General features: G+C 59.5%; 3 protein-coding genes across 9 annotated transcripts in view; 1 reads left to right on the forward strand and 2 right to left on the reverse strand.

Annotated features, from left to right (window-relative positions):
- Window positions 1–1,646: 1,646 nt before the first annotated feature.
- Window positions 1,647–5,994, reverse strand: RPL18 (ribosomal protein L18). Its single transcript, XM_029926466.1, has 7 exons — window positions 5,892–5,994; window positions 4,431–4,517; window positions 3,784–3,891; window positions 3,249–3,347; window positions 2,559–2,682; window positions 2,409–2,478; window positions 1,647–1,762 (listed from the first exon to the last, which is right to left on the reverse strand). Exons 1-7 carry the CDS (start codon window positions 5,892–5,894, stop codon window positions 1,687–1,689), a joined length of 567 nt encoding a protein of 188 aa, XP_029782326.1. The 5' UTR covers window positions 5,895–5,994; the 3' UTR covers window positions 1,647–1,686.
- Window positions 5,995–6,172: 178 nt separating this feature from the next.
- Window positions 6,173–14,764, forward strand: SPHK2 (sphingosine kinase 2). 7 transcript variants are annotated; one of them, XM_029926459.1, is made up of 7 exons: window positions 6,173–6,307; window positions 7,208–7,448; window positions 10,581–11,058; window positions 11,967–12,116; window positions 12,245–12,339; window positions 12,436–12,551; window positions 13,032–14,764. In XM_029926459.1, the coding sequence occupies exons 2-7, from the start codon at window positions 7,410–7,412 to the stop codon at window positions 14,134–14,136; spliced, it is 1,983 nt and encodes a 660-aa protein (XP_029782319.1). In that variant the 5' UTR covers window positions 6,173–6,307; window positions 7,208–7,409; the 3' UTR covers window positions 14,137–14,764. The 7 variants fall into 7 exon arrangements, with proteins under 7 accessions (XP_029782319.1, XP_029782321.1, XP_029782318.1 ...); XM_029926461.1 differs by having other exon boundaries at window positions 7,293–7,448; XM_029926458.1 differs by lacking the exon at window positions 6,173–6,307 and adding an exon at window positions 6,315–6,633.
- Window positions 14,765–14,938: 174 nt separating this feature from the next.
- The window catches only part of DBP (D-box binding PAR bZIP transcription factor), a 5,637-nt gene continuing 1,752 nt past the window's right edge, over window positions 14,939–18,823 (reverse strand). The window contains 3 exon segments of the mRNA XM_029926465.1: window positions 14,939–15,419; window positions 16,940–17,151; window positions 18,753–18,823. The exon segment at window positions 18,753–18,823 is cut by the window's right edge and continues 100 nt beyond it. Coding sequence (XP_029782325.1) covers window positions 15,204–15,419; window positions 16,940–17,151; window positions 18,753–18,823 — 499 coding nt within the window. The 3' untranslated portion in view covers window positions 14,939–15,203.

The following is an 18,823-nucleotide window of genomic DNA, read 5'->3' on the forward strand; positions in this document are numbered from 1 at the left end:
TGATGGCCCACCTGTCCTGGCCAAAGATCCGGCTAACTGCCCCACCATCTCCAGGTCACAGGCCGTCTGCCTGTCACCTACCACCCAAATGTCCCTAACTAAAGGCAGAGTGGGCCGCCTATTTGCCCCTGACCAGTAGTGCATCTATCTGACGCTCTCTTTTCGATCACCTGGCAGACATCCGTTGCTTCCAGCTAGCAATGTCAGTATCTGACCGCCCGGTGGAGCAGCCGGCTGTGCCAGCAGAACCTTGGTTTCTTCCTGACCACGCGTGGCTGGCTCAGCGGCTCTCACGGACTGATCATTCCACGCACCTCCCCTTCGGCCCTGCTCTCTGGGCCTGGGAGCAACAGGCTCCGGCCCCAAGTCTGCGCATCACCCTTGCCTAGCCAGGGAATGAGCAGAGACCTGCCTCTGTCAAGGGGGGACCCTGCTCCTGGGTTTTACACCCACCTGGGCTGTGACAGTGGAGGATCTGCTCAACAGGGGCTCCCATCACCCTGGGACCAGCCCATCTAGATGAGGGCCCGACGAGCCACTGTCCCCTGGATTGGCTGCCCTGCCTCCCTCCCGGCCGCAGTGGTCTTGGGCTGCCCTCGGACCTCTGCTGGTCCCTGGCCAAGCTGGCCCGTCTGCGTTTCTGCCTCAATCCTGCAATCTCCTGCTAGCTGATCAGGCGCTTACTCCTGGCCAAGGACCACTCTAATATCCTGTCCTGTCTCCCTCTCTCGCTGCTCCTTTGAGGCTCCTGAGCCAACCTTTGGACTGTGGACCCCCGATCCCTGCAAACCGGCGGCCCCTCCTTCCAATCACAGCACCCAGGCGGCTTGCCTCCTCCAGACCACAGCGAGAGGCCTGCAAAGATAAGAAGAATAAAGCCAGGGCTCCCTCTCCCAGCCAGAGCTCCCCCCATGTGTCCAGACCCCCATCCCCTTTCCCCGCTTGCCTTGCCTTTTCGGAGGTCAGCATAGGGGTCTGGAGACCTGTCTTTACTTCCGTCGTTCTTCCGGCTGTCTCGCCTCATTCACGAGGTTTTAGTCTGGGATCCGGGAAACCCATCCCCTTGTGTAAACACAGAAGAGGGCCCCAGACAGGTCCCTGCCGAAGGCCTAGTCCGGGTACGGGAAGGTCCCAGCCCAGGGGACACCTACTAGGTCACTGGCCCAGGGCCCAGTGGCCCGCCAGACCCCCGCTGACTCAAGCTTCAGGGGAAGAGGGGAGCAACTCACCTGTCCCCACCTACCCCGCCCCCACTGCAGTCCCGCCCCCTCAGCACTTCCGGGTTCACACCCTGCTCACCATCCCTAGCCAGGGAGGAGCTCGGGCTTAGAGGGGCGGGTGTGGCTAATCCCGGGGAGGAACAGGTGTGAGAACACCTGCCACCTGGTTTACTAAGGGGGCGGGACTCGGCCGCAGGGGGCCCTCCAGGGTCCAACAGAGCAAGATGCAGACAAGCAGCACCAAAGCCTCCAGAGGGCGCCAGCGGATAGAGCTAGACTCCACCCCCCCCAGGGAAGGGCTCCTCCCCGACTGGTCTCCAAGGAGATGGACGCGAATCCTACTCCAGGCTCCCCCGAAGCTCCAATCCAATCCTCTCCCAATCCCCTCCCTTCCCTCCTCCCCCAAGAACACACACGAGGGCCATCAGCAGTTAACATCTTTTTAATAACAAGGCAGGATCTGGGGTTAGTTTTTGTAGCCGCGGCTGGCCCTGCGGCCTCTGGCGCGCTCGAACTTCCGGCCCTTGGATCGCACGTAGGGTCTGTGGGAGGAAAAAGAGGGTGAGATTGGGCCCACACGGGAGCCAAGGACAGGGCCAGCTTGCCGATGCTCGCTCATCGGATGGGGGTGGGGGCGGGAGTGCCGCTGGCATCCACTCAGGAAGGATGATCTGAGGGGCAACGGGGGGCTCAGGCGGCTAAGCGTCTAACCTCGGCTCAAGTCACGCTCTGACGGTTTTTGAGTTCAAGCCCCGTGCCGACAGCTCAGAGCCTGGAGCCTGCTTTGGATTCTGTATCTCCCTCTCTCTCTGTCCCTTCCCTGCTCACACCCTGTTTCTCTCTCAAAAAATCAACATTAAAAAAATTGAAAAGAAAAAAGAAAACAAGGAAAGCTATCTGAGCTGCCCCGAGAGCAGGTAGGACGCAGGCTGCTGGAGACCGGGGCTGTGGGGACCCCCCCATTTCTATGCCAGAAATGCTGCCACTCAGCAGGGCCTCCCCCGGAACTGCCTAAGGCAGGTCTTGAGGAAGAAGCAGTAAGATGAGGTGGGGAGTGTGGGGAGTGTGAGGGAGGCCTGAGGCTGGACTAGCAGAGACACAGAAGGGGCTGGAAGCGGGATGTGGCCCCCAGACCCACAGGGTGGGGTGCAGGGAAAGTCGGGCCAGATGGCAAGGCTGGGTACTCACTTGGTGTGGCTGTGTGGGGTTCCCGGGGCCTTGCCGAAATGCCTGTACACCTCTCGGCCCTTGCGTGGACCTAGGAAGGGGAGGGAAGGACTGGTCAGGCAGGGACCCAGGTCCCAGAAGTAGCCTCGGGAGCCACTGAACGTCACTCACCAGACAGCAAGACAGTGCCACAGCCCTTGGGGGAGTCCAGGGCCAACTGGTCGAAAGTGAGGATCTTGCCTCCAGCTTTGAGGATGCGGCTCCGGGCGCGGCTGCTCACACGCAGCGCGCAGACCTGCGGGACACACGGGACAGGCGTGGTCGGAACCTTGTCACGGCCAGGACAGCAGTCATCCCACTGCCAGCGGCGCCTGGCCATTAGAGGGACCTTCCTAAGTTGACAGCCATTCTTACTGTTTGAAGACGTGTAGGCAGAGAGAGAATGCCAAGCAGGCTCTGAGCTGTTAGCACAGAGCCCAATAGGGGCTTGATCCCCTGACCCGTGAGATCTCAACCTGAGCCAAAATCCAGAGCTGGGACACTTGACCCCTCAGCCACCCAGGTGCCTCTGCCAATTTATTTCTAAAATTGCCTTTAAGCCCGCAACACCCTGAAGTCACTATGGATAAGAAACAGGTGTTAAAGAGACCCCTTTGTCCCCAGGCCACCAACTGCCAAAGAAATCCAGGTTTGAAGCCAGGCTCCGTGATGGAGAACCAGCACCACTGCCCACAGGGACCAGAAGGGGCGTGTCCAGGGACACCCAGCACCAAGACCGCTCAGGACAATCCCCCTCCAATCCTACACACTGCCCAGATGGGGGCTGCATCTGTCTGAGACTGAGGTCATCCGGACACCCACCTTAAGTTTGGGCACCTCCTGGACACGCACGTCATCTGTTACCGTCCCCACAACCACGGCTGTCTTGTTTTCCCGCCCAGGCAGCTTCATCTTCCGGATCTTTGGAGGAGAAATACACATTAAGGAAGTTCCTTCTGGGGTCTAGTCCCCCATCCCACCACTTCAGGCACCCCAAAGGCCAAGACACACGTGCCTGATGAAGCTAAGCCCACCTGCACACCACCCAACTAGCGACCCGTGGGCCTAGCCTGGGAAGAACACCAGACACAACGCACAAGCAGCCCATTCAGCAGGTCACACCTTCGAGGGCGCCTCTGACATGTATGCCCCACATCATGGGACCTGGGCCACACGACAACCACTACAGCCATCCCCTTTACAAGAAAACAAGGCTGAGCCACTAAAGTACCCACCACTATTCGGCGTCAAGGGCCGGGGCACTATGCCCCCGCTGGGTGAGGACACCGGTGGATGGCCAGACCCCAGGCCTGCCCCTGCCCTGCACCCCCCCCTTAGACACAGTCCAGCCCCTCACCATCCGGGAAAGGGACAGAGGCGGCCTGTTGGTGCGACTCATGAACAGTCTCTTCAACACAACTTGGTTAAAGGTAGAGTTGGTCCGTCTGGCCAGAAAGCGGTACAGCTGGAGGAGAGAGAAAAGGGTGAATGAGAGGGGCGCCTGGGTGGCTCCGTCGGTTAAGTGGCCGACTTCAGCTCAGGCCACGATACCGCGGTTCCTGAGGTGGAGCCCTGCATCGGGCTCTGTGCTGACAGCTCAGAGCCTGAGGCCTGCTTCGGTTCTGTGTCTCCCTCTCTCTCTGACCCTCCCCTGCTCACTCTCTAAAAAGTAAATAAACATAAAAAGAAACAACAGGGAGCATGAGAGAACGCAGGGCAGCCCACACCCCTCCCTCCCAACCTTCCAACTAAAGGCAAAGAAAACGATGGTTTGCTCCAGCAAGGCTTCTGCGGCATTTCCCCCATCCCACGGGGCCCGCAGGCCCTCCCTGACCCCAGCAGCATCCTGCCCGGGCACTGAGCACACGGAGCCTTCAGAAGGCCTGGGCAAAAGTGGTTATGAGCCCGCCACGCAGGCCCCTGCGGGAGCCCGGGGACCAATGCGGGCCGGAGGTTCTGGAAGCCCCAGCTGCGGGGCGGCGCGGTCTCAGGCCTCAACCTCACCTTGACCAACAGTCTCAGGTAGATGTCCTGGCTCTTAGGTTCCTTGCGGCGAACCTTTCGGTCCTTATTGTGGCGGATGTCGACTCCCTGCGAAGTTAAGGAGAGACCATGGGCCCAACTCTGATCTGGCAGATTATTCACCCGCGAAAATGAGCTTATTGGCTATTTCCAAGGAAGCGCTAGGACCCCGGTCTCCGAAGCGACAACAAATCCCAGGTCCACCCCTAGGTGACATGTGGAAAGTCACTTAAAATCTTCTGCGTCTCAGGGCACCCAGGTGGCTCAGTCGGTTAAGCGTCCAACTTCGCCTCAGGTCATGAGCTCATGGTTTGTGAGTTCCAGCTCTGTGCTGATGGCTAGGAGCCCGGAGCCTGCTTCCCATTCTATGTCTCCCCCCCTCTCTCTCTGCCCCTCTCTATTCATGCTCTGTATCTCTTTCTCAAAAGTAAATAAACATTAAAAATTTTTTCCTGGCCTTCAAATGACCCCTATGAAAAGCTTTTCACATCAGCCAGATCCACTAAAAAAAAAGCTTAATTTTCTTAGAAACTGTCTCTTTTCATTAACAGAAACCAAAAGCACACTCTACCTAATAACATAACGAAGAATCTTTATTTGCAAGTTACTCCACATAGAATCAATACGAGAACCTTTCACGCAGTAGCTCCTCGAATCCGACCACCGTATCAGGCAGTTTCCCGGTCTTACCGAGAAAACTGAAGAAGCCACAATTTCCACTACACCCTCTCCCGGCTTCCGTCCGGAGACGACGACTTTTTTTTTTTAATAGGCCAAGTTAGGAATTGTAAAGAGGTCCTTGGCTATGCGCAGCTCCCTTTCCTCCAACACTTCAGGTATCATCTAGGACGGGTCCTTCGGATCAATTACTTCTTTCCCAACTCACATCTGTGACAACAGGACTGCAATGAACAGTCCCCAATGAACAGCCCAAGAAGAACAAGATCACAGGGTGGACAAGGAGCTGAGACTTCAGAGATTTGCCTGGCCACGAAACCCAGGAACTGGACGGTCAGAGATCCCCCCTGCGCCCCAACCCCACTCCACCCCCCCCAGAACCCAACGTGCCAGGTCAGGGGAAATAACAAGTGCAGGCAGAGGCAGCAGAGACAAGAGATTAAGAATGGACGTGGGACCAGGTCCCGGGTCCGAATCCCGGCTCCGCCACTTCCTGGCAGCGTGATCTCGGTCATATCACTTAACCTCCTCGTTTTAATGTGCTTAGTTGCACATAGAACACCACAAGAGTAAACAGGAGGGACCGGAGGCTGAGATGACTGACCTATCCCTGGTCTTCGAGTCTCCCAAACAGTTCCCCCACCGCGGCAGTCGCCCCCTCCGATCTCCCCTGGCTTCCCTGCTCCCCTCCCGCATTCTCCCAGCCCAAGTCCGAGACGGATGGCTGCGGATAGTCAGGCCCCCAGCGCCTCAAAGCCCGCTCACCATGATGGCGTCTCCCGCTCAGCCAGGTCCGGAAAGAGAGAACAGGCCCCGGGGTGGGCGGGGAAAGCCTTCGGCGAGTGGCGCCTGCGTGACGTCACGCGGGCACGATGCGGCGCCGCACACGAGTCGAGCCTCTTCGCGGCGAATCGCACAACCGGCCGCAGGGGCGATTCCGGAATAAGTGGAAGACCAACCAACCGGGAACAAGCGCTACGTCAAGAAGGCGGGGCCAAACCCGCCGGGGGCCTCTCTGGCCCCACCAGTCCCTGTTCTCGATAGTCTTCCGGAAGAAAGGGCTCTGGGAGCGAGAGCGATGTGGCGCGGAGCTAGGAGGACCCGGCGCGCGGTGACGCTCTGGCCCGACGCCGACGGCCTCTCTGTGGATCCTGGAGGACCCGGCGGGCCGAGTATTGGAGGTGAGGAGGCGGAGCTGGCGAGGCTTGTCAGAACCTAGGAAACTTCTGACCCCAGGCTTCAGGCATTTCCTTATCTGGTTCACCTCTCTTATCTCGAGCTGCGCTTCCCCGGCGGGGCCTTCGCTCGGGACGTCCTACCTGAGATCTAACCCGAGATCCTCTTGCTGCAGCCCAGTCTAGAGCATCCTGTATTTCCCATTTTTAAGATTCCGTTTCTCCCCCTGCTCCGTCTCTGACCCCTCCTCAGCCTCTGCCATCCGGAGGCTGCTTTTCGCAGCCGGAGAGATTCAAGTGACCCAGCGGGACAGTGCGAGGGCTTTTGCACGGTACTGGAATGCGGAGGGGGCGCACAGAAGCCCCGGGCTTGGGGCGTGGGACGGGGAGGGAATCGCTCAAAGGTTCCTGAAAGAGGGGGAGGAGAGACTTCGAAGGAGATAAAGATTTAGAGGGGCATGGATTGGAGACCCAGAGGGGGAGTGGACAGAGACCGAGGGCGAGGGAAATGGAGACCTAGAAAGAGTTGGAAAATGGAGATGGAGGGAGAGGCAGAGACACAGAAAGATGGTGAGATGGGGTCGTGTCAGCTGTAGCCAAATTCAGATCCTGGCTCTGCTCATTACTAACAGTGTGACCTTGGGCAAGTCTCGTAACCTCTCTGCGCCTTACTTTCCTTATCTGCAAAAAGGGACTAATAATAGGCCTGGCACATAGAGTATTTTCCAGAATTACACGTTAGTAACCAAAAAAAAAAAAAAAAAAAAAGCTTACAACAATGCTTTACCCGAAGCGCTCAATACAGATTAGCCTCCATTCCTATTATTGGCCCTTATTGGGCAAGACCAGACACACTGGATGGGGCAGTGACGAAGCTGACCTATCTCCTCTTTTCTTCTTTCTCAGAGAAACCCTGCCTCTTAGGCCTCCAGCACATCCAGCCTGGCCTACAATCTGCCCTTGATCCTCCTAATTCACCTGTCCTCCGCAGAGCCAAAGGCCAGGCCCGCACTGTTAGGCCTGACTCCTTGCCCAGACCACCCTGCCCATGGCCTCCTGCCCAGGACCAGGGTCTTGCTGATGTGGTAACACAGCAGAGGACCAGTAGATGAATGGACACCTTGAAACAGAGGAGCAGAGGGATCAGGTAAGGAAGGGTCCACGTGAACATTAAGGTCACCACACCATGGGACACAGTCTCCTCCTTGTCTCTCTTCCCTTGCTTTTGTGACTTGGTCTCTGTGGTTGAGTCGCAGCCTCTTTGTCTGGTGTGCCTGCCTGTCTCCCAAACTAAGGTATGGGTTTCCTTGCCTCTCCATCTTACTGGGTTTCTGTCCCGTCTCTCTCTGGATCATCCTTTGGCACATATTTTCTGGTGCTGTTGCTACTCTGGGTTGAAACACAAGGAACGTTGTTTGACAATAAGTGGAACTTCCTCCACTCACCACTTTCTTCTAGCAAGTTCTGTCCCTTGCTCCTTCTGATATGTCTTTCTGTGATTGTTTCTTGGTCTCCTGGTATTATTCTTGCTTTGCTTTCTCTCCATTTTGCTATGTTCTTGCTTCTCTATGTCTCTGTCAACATTTTTGCTTTTCAACATTTTTATTTATTTATTTTATTTTCATATTTGAGAGAGACAGAATCAGAAGCAGGCCCCAGGCTCTGAGGTGTCAGCACAGAGGCTGACGTGGGGCCGGAACTCACGAGCAATGAGATCATGACCAGAGCAGAAGTAGGATGCTTAACCGACTGAGCCACCCAGGCGCCCCAACATTTTTGCTTTCTGAGTCATGGTCTCAGTTCCTCTCAGCCTCTGGTCCTCCAACATCGCCTTCCTTCCTCATCCCTAATCTAGAGATGCTCTCAGATACTGGTTCTCCCCATCTCCCTCTCTTCGTTTCTTTGTCTTGCCATGTCACTGGGTCATTCACTGGGCAGGTGTCCATGTCATGTTGTCTCCATCCTGGTTTGGGTCCAAGGTGAATAGATGAATTAAGGAGCCTCTTCACCCTGGCTTTCATTCCGAAGTATCTGTCACCATCTCTGTGTCCATCATTTTCCCGGTTTTCCTGTGTCCTTAACCTTGCATGTCCTCAATTCTGTTGTCTTTGTCTCTTTGTATATCTCTCCTTTTCTCAGTGCGTGTCTGACTTTCTGTAACTATCTGAAAAACAGAGGGCATGCTCCCTAAGTCTCTGACTGCCTCTGACTCTGCTTTTCTGGGTCTCCTACTAACTCCCTTCGCCTATCTCCCGGTCTCTGTTACCTGTGTTAGGGTCAGTCTGTAGTCTGCAGGTGAAGATCTCCCTCTCGCCTCTCTCCGTTCTTTTATAAAGTCAATGGATAGGGCAGGCCTACCACTTGCCCTCCACAAAGATGGCGTCGGCGGCGCTGGCAATGGAGGCGTGACGCCCCCTCTGCTGCGCGTGTGCCCTCACCTAGTATGGCGGCCGACCTCGCGGAGCGCGACGCCCCGCCCAGCTCGCCCCCTCTCCCTCGGCTAGCCCTGCGCCAAGCTCGCGAGCTGGCTGGCCCCGCCCCCCGCGCGCTTTCACTGGTGCGGCTCCGGCCGGCCGCGCAGCCATTGGCTGAGCCGATGCACACCCTCCCCCCACCCCTGGGTCTGATGGGGGTGGTTGGTGCTGACTTGAGGGGCCGCCCGGAGGAGGACTCGGCGTGTGAGGAGGGTGCGGGTGTAGGATCAGGGACCCGCGTCTGGGGGACCGCGGGATCAAGAGGAACGGAGACGCAGGCCGGGACTGGGGTGCCAGGGGTGTGGGATGGAGACGGAGAACCAGAACCGGGACTGAGGGATCCAGGAATGGAAACCCAGGTCTGGGACTGGGTTCTGGAAATGGGGTGGGGATGGCGGACCTGGACCGGAGGAACCGGAGACAGGAACTCAGGCTTATGGATTGGGGGGAGGGAACCTATGGATGGAGACCCAGACCCAGGGCCAGGTCTGGGGGGCCAGGAGACGGGGGCTGGAGAGAATGGAGACCGGGCCTGAGACTTGAGGACCTGGGGACAGAAGCTCAGGCCCAGGACTGGGGAAGATCTAGGACTCTGTACTTAAGCCTGATTTGAGCTAACGGATGGGGGGGGGGGGTAGTCAGTACAACAAGCGTTCGGGTGGAGCCTGAGGGAGCTGCCCAGGACAGGGGGCAGAGGTGACTCCTGAGGGTGAGTCCCTAGATGGGGGTGCATCTGGGGCAGCTCTGGGCCCAGGAAGGAGAGGGGCAGGACTGGCAGGTGGCTGGGTGGGTGGGGCGGTGGAGAACAAAGGTGAGCTGGAAGGAGGCAGAAGCTGGGCAGAGGGCAGGGGGAAGGTCTCTGGGGAGGGGACCTCAGGCCGGGCTCCTACCCCCCTCCCTGGAGAGCAGGCGGCCAGACGCCCAGGTCAGTGCTCGGGGTCCAGCTCTTGGCCCCTGCCCCTTGCAGGTGCCTGCATGTGGCTTCTCTAACTCTCTGACTCCTTAGCTCCTCCGTGTCACACCCCTTTCTTGGTCTCACCAGCTGTCTACATCCTCTCCCTCCTGCCCCTGCCCCTCCTATCTGCTCTGTCCTTTGTCTTTCTGATACTCAGAGGACCTCCCCGAGCCCCCAAACTCTGACTCTCCTAAGTGCCTTGCATCATCTTAGCTGTCTGCTCATTGAAGCAGGTGGTCTCCTTCTCTCAGAGTTTGTCGGGCTTCTAGAACTTATCCCTCTCTTCCTTTGTGTCCTAGTGTCTCCCTCTTGTTACTTTCTCCATCTGGAGATGACTGTGTGTGTGTCGTGTTCTCTGTCTTTGCACGTCTGTTTCTTCATATCTCCACCATCCTGATCTCTCTCCCCTGCCTTGTTTTTCTCCAAAGCCCTTGTTCTCCAACGTACTATATATTTTACCTCTTTATCTTGCTTTTCTGTCTTCTGATTAGAATAGAAACTCCACAAAGGCAGAGATTTTTGTCCGTTCTGTTCCGTGCTGTGTTCGCTGGGCCTGGCACTGTGATTGGACCGTAGAGGGCACTGAATAATTATTTGGGGAATAAGGGAATGAATGTTTGCATGCCTGGCTGTCCACACTCTAGGATGCTAGCCTTCCCGTACAACGGACTCCTGCCCTGTGTCCTCAGGGTCCCCCCCCCACACTTGTCGGAGCCTGTCTGTTTCTGGTGCTCCCATCTGGCCTGTCACAGCCCCGTGTTGTCTCCTTGTCCACAGGCCCCGCCCCCGCCTTTCTCTATCCGCCATAGGGGTCTTGGACTCTGACTCCTGCCCTCCTCCCTCCCCACAGAGGCCAGACCAGGAGCTGACCTGGAGCTGGGGCCACAGGCCTAGAAGCGCCCTGGACAGGGCCAAGGTCATGGCCCCCCCACCGCCGCCACCATTGGCCGCCAGCACCCCGCTCCTGCATGGCGAGTTTGGCTCCTTCCCGGCCCGCAGCTCCCGCTTCGCCCTCACTCTCACACCACAGGCCCTACACATACAGCGGCTGCGCCCGAAGCCCGAAGCCCGGCCCCGGGGCGGCCTGGTCCCACTGGCCGAGGTGTCCGGTTGCTGCACCTTGCGGAGCCGCAACCCCTCTGACTCAGCGGCGGCCTACTTCTGCATCTACACCTATCCGCAGGGCCGGCGCGGGGGCCGGCGCAGAGCCGCCCGCACCTTTCGGGTCGACGGGGCGGCCACCTACGAGGAGAACCGCGCTGAGGCCCAGCGCTGGGCCACTGCCCTCATATGTCTGCTCCGTGGACTGCCGCTGCCTGGGGATGGGGGTGAGGCACTACACAGGCACTCTGTCCCTAGGGCCACCTTGGTGTCTCTGTGGATTTCCCTCGTGGGCATCTCTGTCCCTACTGTGTGTCTGTCTGTGCTGTGTCTCTCTTGGTGTACCAAAAACGTGATAAATGGACAGGGATGGGCTGCAGAAGGAAGAAACACCACAGGCAGAGAAAAAAATGATTGGGGTCTGCTGCTCCCGTAGGTTTTTGTGTGTCCCCTCCCCCCGCTTCCATGGGCCCTGACCGCAGATGAGTCAGAGGTTCCCGGGCTGGCAAGAGCAGCAGACTGAGACATGATTAGTCACCACGCAGGGACAGGCAGTCACAGAGGTCCCCTGGGGCAACCCAGGAGCCCAGAGGCGGCATCTAATCCAGCCTTTGGGGGTGGGGGTGGGGGTGGTCAGAGAAGACTTGAGCCAAGGCCCCCACCCGGGCTCCTCAGTTGGCACAGGGAGATAAAGGCTCAAGGGCCCCCAGCCAGTGAGCCTTCCTTGGCCTTCCGGGATCCTGCTGGCTGCCTGGGGGCCCTGAGCGATGGTCAAGATTGTTGATGGTCACGGTCAAGGGGCCTTGCACGGTGGTGTCACCTGATCTTGGATTCCAGGTGTTTGGGGAAGAGGAAAGTGAAAACCACAGCTCCCCTTCCTCCTCCCACACATGGGTCCAAGGGGCATTGGGATTAGACACCCAAGCCCTGCCTTTGTTGTGGCGGATGGGGGAGGTGCCGCACACCTGAGCCTCGGCGCTTTAAGCCCCGGAGGGAAACAACCACCTGTGACCTCCCAGCAGGCTCCCGTGGCCCCCCTCCACCGGTTCTACAGGGGGCTGTTTGCCGTTTACCACATCTGCGGTGAGGGGCCTGGGTCAGTGGCCTGCATAGACGCCTTCCCCTCTCTTTGCAGAAATAACCCCTGAGCTTCTGCCGAAGCCACCCCGATTGCTCCTATTGGTCAATCCTCTTGGGGGGCGGGGCCTGGCCTGGCAGTGGTGTAAGAACCATGTGCTGCCCATGATCTCTGAAGCTGGGCTGTCCTTCAACCTCATCCAGACAGGTAAGGGCCGCGTCTGGGTGGTTGTGGGGGCCGGTGAGGAGCCTAGAACTCCCGGGTTTTGAGGCCTGGGGCGTGGCGAGCGGCGCAGCGCGGAACAGCCTGGCTCACCTTCGAATTCCCGCTGCTAGAACGACAGAACCACGCCCGGGAGCTGGTTCAGGGGCTGAGACTGAGTGAGTGGGACGGCATCGTCACGGCCTCTGGAGACGGGCTGCTGTTTGAGGTAGGGCAGGGGCACCCTGCCCGAGCCCTGGGACGCTCGGGTGGTCGGGACCGGGACCGGGACCGGGACCCAGGTGTCCGGTCTCCCGCCCTCCAGGTGCTGAACGGATTCCTGGACCGCCCTGACTGGGAAGAGGCTGTGAAGACGCCGGTGGGCATCCTCCCCTGTGGCTCAGGCAATGCCCTGGCCGGAGCTGTGAACCGGCATGGGGGGTAGGTGGGAGCCTGCCTCCGTGAGCCGGGCACCGTAAGGGGAGGGAGTCCTCCTGCGGCCCAGCACCTTCTGGCCCCACGCCTCCCTCTGCCCACCAGTCCGCTGCCAGTCAAGTTGATCAGCCCGGGATGCTCCCCATATCCGCTCCCCTCCCCGACATTTTTGCCTGGTTGTTCCCAGCTATGTCCCTAGTGCCCAGAAGTGTACCTAGCACACAGATGGCACTCAGGGAACGTTCATGGAATGAACTGACAGGGAGCCTGGCTCTGTAAGAAGAGTCCATCTGGAGGGGGCCAGATTGCTGCGGGCGGGCCCCAGGCCATTGGCTGCCTGGTCCCGTTCCCCCCCACCACTCCCTCCTCCCCCACTGTCTGCTTCCCCACCTCTTGGTGTCTTTCTCCTGCCACCCCGAGCTCTGTGTTTCTCACCCAAGCCTGTATACTCTTTCCCAATGTGTCTATCCGTCTCTGGCTGTGAAGGTTTGAACCTGCCCTTGGTGTCGACCTGCTGCTCAATTGCTCGCTGCTACTCTGCCGGGGCGGCAGCCGCCCTCTGGACCTGATGTCTGTGACGCTGGCCTCCGGCTCCCGTTGCTTGTCCTTCCTGTCTGTGGCCTGGGGCTTCGTGTCCGACGTGGATATCCAGAGCGAGCGCTTCAGGGCCCTGGGCAGCGCCCGCTTCACGCTGGGCACAGTGCTGGGCCTTGCCACGCTGCACACCTACCGAGGACGCTTCTCCTACCTCCCTGCCACTGTGGAGGCCACCTCACCCACCCCTGCCCATGGCCTGCCCCGCGCCAAGTCCGAGCTGACCCTGGCACCGGCGCCAGCCCCGGCCCCAACTGTGGCACACTCACCCCTGCATCGTTCAGTGTCTGACCTGCCCTTGCCCTTGCCCCTGCCCCAGCCTGTTCTGACCTCCCCTGGCTCCCCTGAGCCCCTGCCCATCCTGTCCCTCAATGGTGGCGGCCCAGAGTTGGCCGGCGAGTGGGGTGGGGCTGGGGATGCCCCCCTGTCCCCAGACCCACCACTGCCCTCACCACCTAGCTCCCCAAAGGCAGCTTTACTCTCCCCCGTCACTGAGGGGGTGTCAGAAACGCTAGCGTCCTCTGGGCTCCCACCTCCCACCCCCGATGATCCGGGAGCCATCTCTACCAGGGGCCCCCCTGACCACCTGCTCCCTCCCCTGGGCACCCCGCTTCCCCCAGGCTGGGTCACCCTGGAGGGGGACTTTGTGCTCATCTTGGCCATCTCGCCTAGCCACCTGGGGGCAGACCTGGTGGCGGCCCCCCACGCGCGCTTTGATGACGGTCTGGTGCACCTGTGCTGGGTGCGTGGCGGCATCTCCCGGGCCACGCTGCTGCGCCTCTTCCTGGCCATGGAGCGAGGCAGCCACTTCAGCCTGGGCTGCCCGCAGCTGGGCTATGCTGCGGCCCGTGCCTTCCGCCTCGAGCCTCTCACGCCTCGGGGCGTGCTCACTGTGGATGGAGAGCAGGTGGAGTACGGGCCACTGCAAGCGCAGATGCACCCGGGCCTCGGCACACTGCTCACCGGGCCTCCTGGCTACCCGGCTCGGGAGCCTTGAACCTTAACGAAGCTTGCAGTCCGCCAGGGGCGGGGCCAACATTCCAAGGAGGCGGGGCCTGACCTGGGGGCGTGGCCTCGCTGCTAGAATTAGGGCAAAGGTCCCATAGGCAGGTGCCCCCCCAGCCCCGTCTCAGGATTGCGCCCGCCCCCGGAGGACCAGAGGTGATGTTAGATGGGAGTGTGGCCCGAATTCCGGAGGCTCGTCACGGTCACAAATGGGCTGGCCCTGAGGGTAGTGCCTGACCAACGAGGGCAGGGCTCAGTCCAAACCCTCGCTTCCGGCTCGTAGGACGCCAGGTTGACTGAGGGCGGAGACTGTCTTACGTCTTGTCCAATGACGGGACCTGGCCTGTGCGGGCTGGGGAAGGCCTTAGTCAATTGGCCAGTCAGGGCCCGGGTCTCGCCCTATCCATTCCGGTGCCTCCACTTAACTGGCCAATCAGCCCTGGAGGGGCAGGTTCCCCGGGGCCGACGCTCGGATTTGCACTAATGTTCCTCCCCGTCCCCTCGCCGGTGGGCGCGGGGAAACAACCGTCCCGTCTTCTGTCTCCCGTGCGTCCCCGACCCCGATCTTCAGAGCAATTGAAAAGGTCTATGCAATAAAGGCAGTCGCTCCATTCCTCTCAGGCCGTCGCCCCTTCTGCACCCGGTAGCCCGCGGGAGGAATCCAACCCCAGGCGGAGCTTCTGGTAGCTGCGGCCTTCTGCGGACAGAAGCCCTGACCTGCCCACATCCAGCGTGACCCTGTGGCCTTGAACTGGGACCGGGGAGCTGCCTCCTCCCCCCACAACAGCTGGCTCTGGGGTTCTCAAGATTTATTCAGGGTGTGAACGGAGGCGGTGGGAAGATGGGGTCCCCGAAGTGGCAGGGGCACACACAGAGGACCCTCCCCGCCCCCGCGAGGGAGCGGGGGAGGCTCGCTTTTTCTTAAAAATATAAATGTATTTATCTGCATCGTCACGTCCCTGGGGCACCCAGCTGGCCGGCCTGTGGGCCACACGGCGAGGAGGGAGAAGGGCGTCGGGGCGCAAGTCTGAGCGAGGCGGGGAAGGGTGGGGGACGGCCTCACAGGGCTCCGTGCTGGGCCTGGTAGCGGGACAGCACGGCGCGGTAGTGGGACAGCTCCTGGCGCACGGCCACCACTTCCTGCCGCAGCAGGGCGTTCTCCTTCTCCAGGAAGGCCGCCCGGACCGATATCTGGTTCTCCTTGAGCCGCCGGGCGTCTCGGGACCGCTTGGCTGCCTCGTTATTCTTGTACCGCCGGCTCCAATACTTCTCGTCCTGAGGGTGGGGTTTGAGAGGCACTGAGGGCCAGGAGGAGCAGCTTTCGTGTGCCTCCAAGGGCCGGAGGGCATCTGAGAGACCCTCTGCGGGGCTTCTTGCCCAGCAGTGGGGCTTAAAGGTTACCAGGTCTTTCCTAGGATGGGTGCCCAGGGGGTCTGGTTGCTAAGGTGAGCAAGCCCCCAGCAACGGCTAAGGCCTGAGATAATTCCCCCTCCCACCGCCCCCGACACACACACACACTCAAAGCAGTTGGGTTTCATGTCTCCACCGTGCAGAGCAGACCCCAGCGCTCCTCACTCGACAGAGCCAAAAGTTAGCGCCTGGTTGCTAAGGATGCCTGTTCCCTAGCAACGGGGCCTTCAGGGTCGGAGGGCTTCTCCCCATAAAAAGCACTGTTTTATGCATCACGTGCCCAGAGCCTGGTTGCTAAGGAAAGCCAAGGCTCCCTGGTGATGGGGTTCTGTGTCCCATAAATCCTCCCAGAGTTGGGGGCCTTTGGAGCTGGTTGTCAAGGCAACCTCCTCCTCCCCCAGCAAACAAAGGTAATGTCTATGTGGTCCCAATGACTGCAGCCCATCTCTGACCTACTGGCCTTGAACAGAGGCCAGAGAGCTGCCTTCTTCCCAACGGGCCCTGGATGCCAGAAAAGCTGTCCTTTAGCCAAAGGCCCTGTGCCCAGGCCTCCCCACACTATTACACTTAGGGCTCTCTGGTCCTAGAATTTGGCTGTGGAGGACCACTCCTAAGTGACAAGGGCCACCCAGAGCTCCAAAAGCTGCCCTCCCACCCCTGTTTCATTAAAGCCTCGTTTCTGCTCACTACGGTAAACCCAGCCCGGCCCCCCCCCCCCCCGCACCCAGACGGGTCTGGATTGCTTTTACAGCCCAATCCCTGGGGCTTAAAGCAGTTGTGTCTTACACAGGGGTCTGGTGAAGTCTGGTGAGAAGCCCAGGCGCCTCTTAACCAGGGGAGACCCCAGCCCTGGCAAAAAGGCAGAATGCTAGAAAGAAGGGGTCACTGCCCTGAATCAGAACATTAGCTCTGGCTACGGATGGGAACTTGGTCTCTCACTAGTGAGCGGTCCAGGCCCAGAGGGGTTGGCAAACCCTGAGCAGTGCCCCACGTCAGAGATCAAAGGACCAGCCCCAGGCAGAGATCAAAGAACCAGCCCCAGCCGGGCTGGCAGCTCAGAAGAAACAGACCGATACCCTGCTGCTAAGGAATGCTGTTCTTAGCAACTGGGCCTGGTCCAAGCTCCAAGCCTGTACAACAGGGCCCAGCAGGGCTGGTTGAGGCTGCCACCCATCATGATACCAGCTTCGTATATCCCAAGCCCAAACCTCGGCCCCTTGCACTCCATGGCTTCTCACGACTGACTCATCTGCGGCTGTAGGTTAAGAGCACCTGAGAGCTAACCCCAGTGAGAAGCCCAGGCCCGACTGGGAGGAAAGGGCTCAATTGCGGCTGTGAAGGGCCTGTAAAGGCCAGGCCTACGCCCCTCATGTAGTAGCTCTCACCTTCTGCTCCTCGGGTACCTGGATCTTCCGAGCCTTCTTCATGATGGGCTGGGGCTTAAGTTCCTCCTCCGAGAAGCGATGTCTCCGAGGGTCAAAGGTCTCGTGGCCAGGAATGCTGGACAGGGCTAAATCTGCTGGGTCAGGCTCAAATGTCATCAGCACCTCCACGGTGTCTGGGTCCACAGGGCTGGGTGTGTCCCGAGAGGTCAGGCCTTGGGGAAATAAAATGGGCCACCCGAGTGTGTATGTATTCGGTATTCACAGAGGCAGCCCCCTGCTCAGGTATCTTTTCCACCCTGAGGAAGACCGTTATGAGGTCTTACCCTAAAGCCTGCCAGAGGTCAACCTCTCTAATATACACCCCGAAGGTTCCCTAAGCTACTTTGTAGCTTAGATATCAGGGAGCCAATGCCACTTTTACAAACAGGGAAACAGGCCCAATTATAACTGACTTACCCCAAATAACACATGAGTCTGGTCTATGCTTCTAAAACCTCTAGCCCTCGGATTGGCAGTGTCAGCTTCTTTACCATAGTCTAGTCTGAATCCTGCTTACGGAATCCCTGGCCAAAGCCTAGACCCCGGGCTGCTCAGGGAAAAGAAAACCAATGCCCGGAAAAGCTTTCAGGTAAGCTTCTTAAGAGCTGCTGGCTTCGAAGAGTTAGAGTAGAAAAGCCGAAATGACTGAGGTTTTTGGAGATTGGTTCAGGAGGGGGCGGCCTGTGCCTTTAAGAGCGACCCAGCCGGGGCCAGCTGAGGACACAGGTTCAGGGCCAGTCACGTGCGGGCGCCTGCTTTCCCGCCCCGCCCCCCCTGCTGCCACGGGCACCCTCTAGTTCCCCAGACCCCGCCCCCTCCGCGTGACCGCGCGTGCGCGAAGTCAAGACTACAGAGGAGAAGGAGGGCTCACGTGGCGCGGGAATGTGCGGCTGGGAAGGGGAGGGCCCTGGTTGTGCCCGGAGGTCCGGCCAGGGGCAGGTGTGTCCGGGAATCCCCAACCTGGAGACCGCCCCTGGACGCCCAAGTGCCCAAGAGGGCACACTTTTCCTTCTGCTCCTTGGGGTCTCTCAGCTCGAACCTCCCAACCTCCAAAGATCCAGGCCCTTCTGCCCTCTGGGAGACACTGAGAAACGGCGCCCTCGAACTCCTTCTCCTTCGCCACTGGGAGACACAGGATTCTGGGATCCCAGGCCCCTCCTGTCCCGGGACTGTAGGAGGCTCGGTCCTCGCCCCAATGGAAGATATAGAATGAAGATCCCCGACCTTCTCCCCTCTACGGGACTCCAGGATCTGGGGTCCTAGCCCCTCTCCACTGGAGGACTCCGAGACCAGGGCAGCCAGTCCCTTACATCCTGGTGAAACAGCAGTCTGCCCAGACGTTGTTTCCTCCCTTGTAGAGGACCTACGAGTTATGGCTCTTCCACACTCCACCAATTCCGGGCCCTGATTCAGGAGGGCAGTTCGCTCCCCAATAAATAATTCCGGTGTCCTGGGACCCCAGTCCCGGCTCCTCAAGTACTCGGGCCCTCGGTCCCCAACGTCACACAGAAAAATCCACACGACCTCCCCCCTATACAGACTTCCTGGAATTTGGGGTCCCAAGTCCCTCATCTCCAATGGATCCAGGAGACCCACTCCCTGATGGATTAAGGGACACAGAATCCGGACTCCTCTCCAAACATCTCTCGGCTAGGGGGTCCAGAATTTGGGCGCACAACCCCAGCCCCACCACCCAGTCCCCGAGTCGCACGGTCCCGCCCCTGAAGTCCAAGCCCCGCCCAGCCAGGACCCGGTCCCGCCCCCGCCGTCGCACCTGCGCGGTGGCCGCCCGCGGCCCCAAGGGCAGCCCGGGTGGGGGCGTGCCCCGGCGAGGAACGAGGGGAA

Source organism: Suricata suricatta, chromosome 16, assembly GCF_006229205.1.
Source record: "Suricata suricatta isolate VVHF042 chromosome 16, meerkat_22Aug2017_6uvM2_HiC, whole genome shotgun sequence".
NCBI lineage: Eukaryota > Metazoa > Chordata > Mammalia > Carnivora > Herpestidae > Suricata > Suricata suricatta.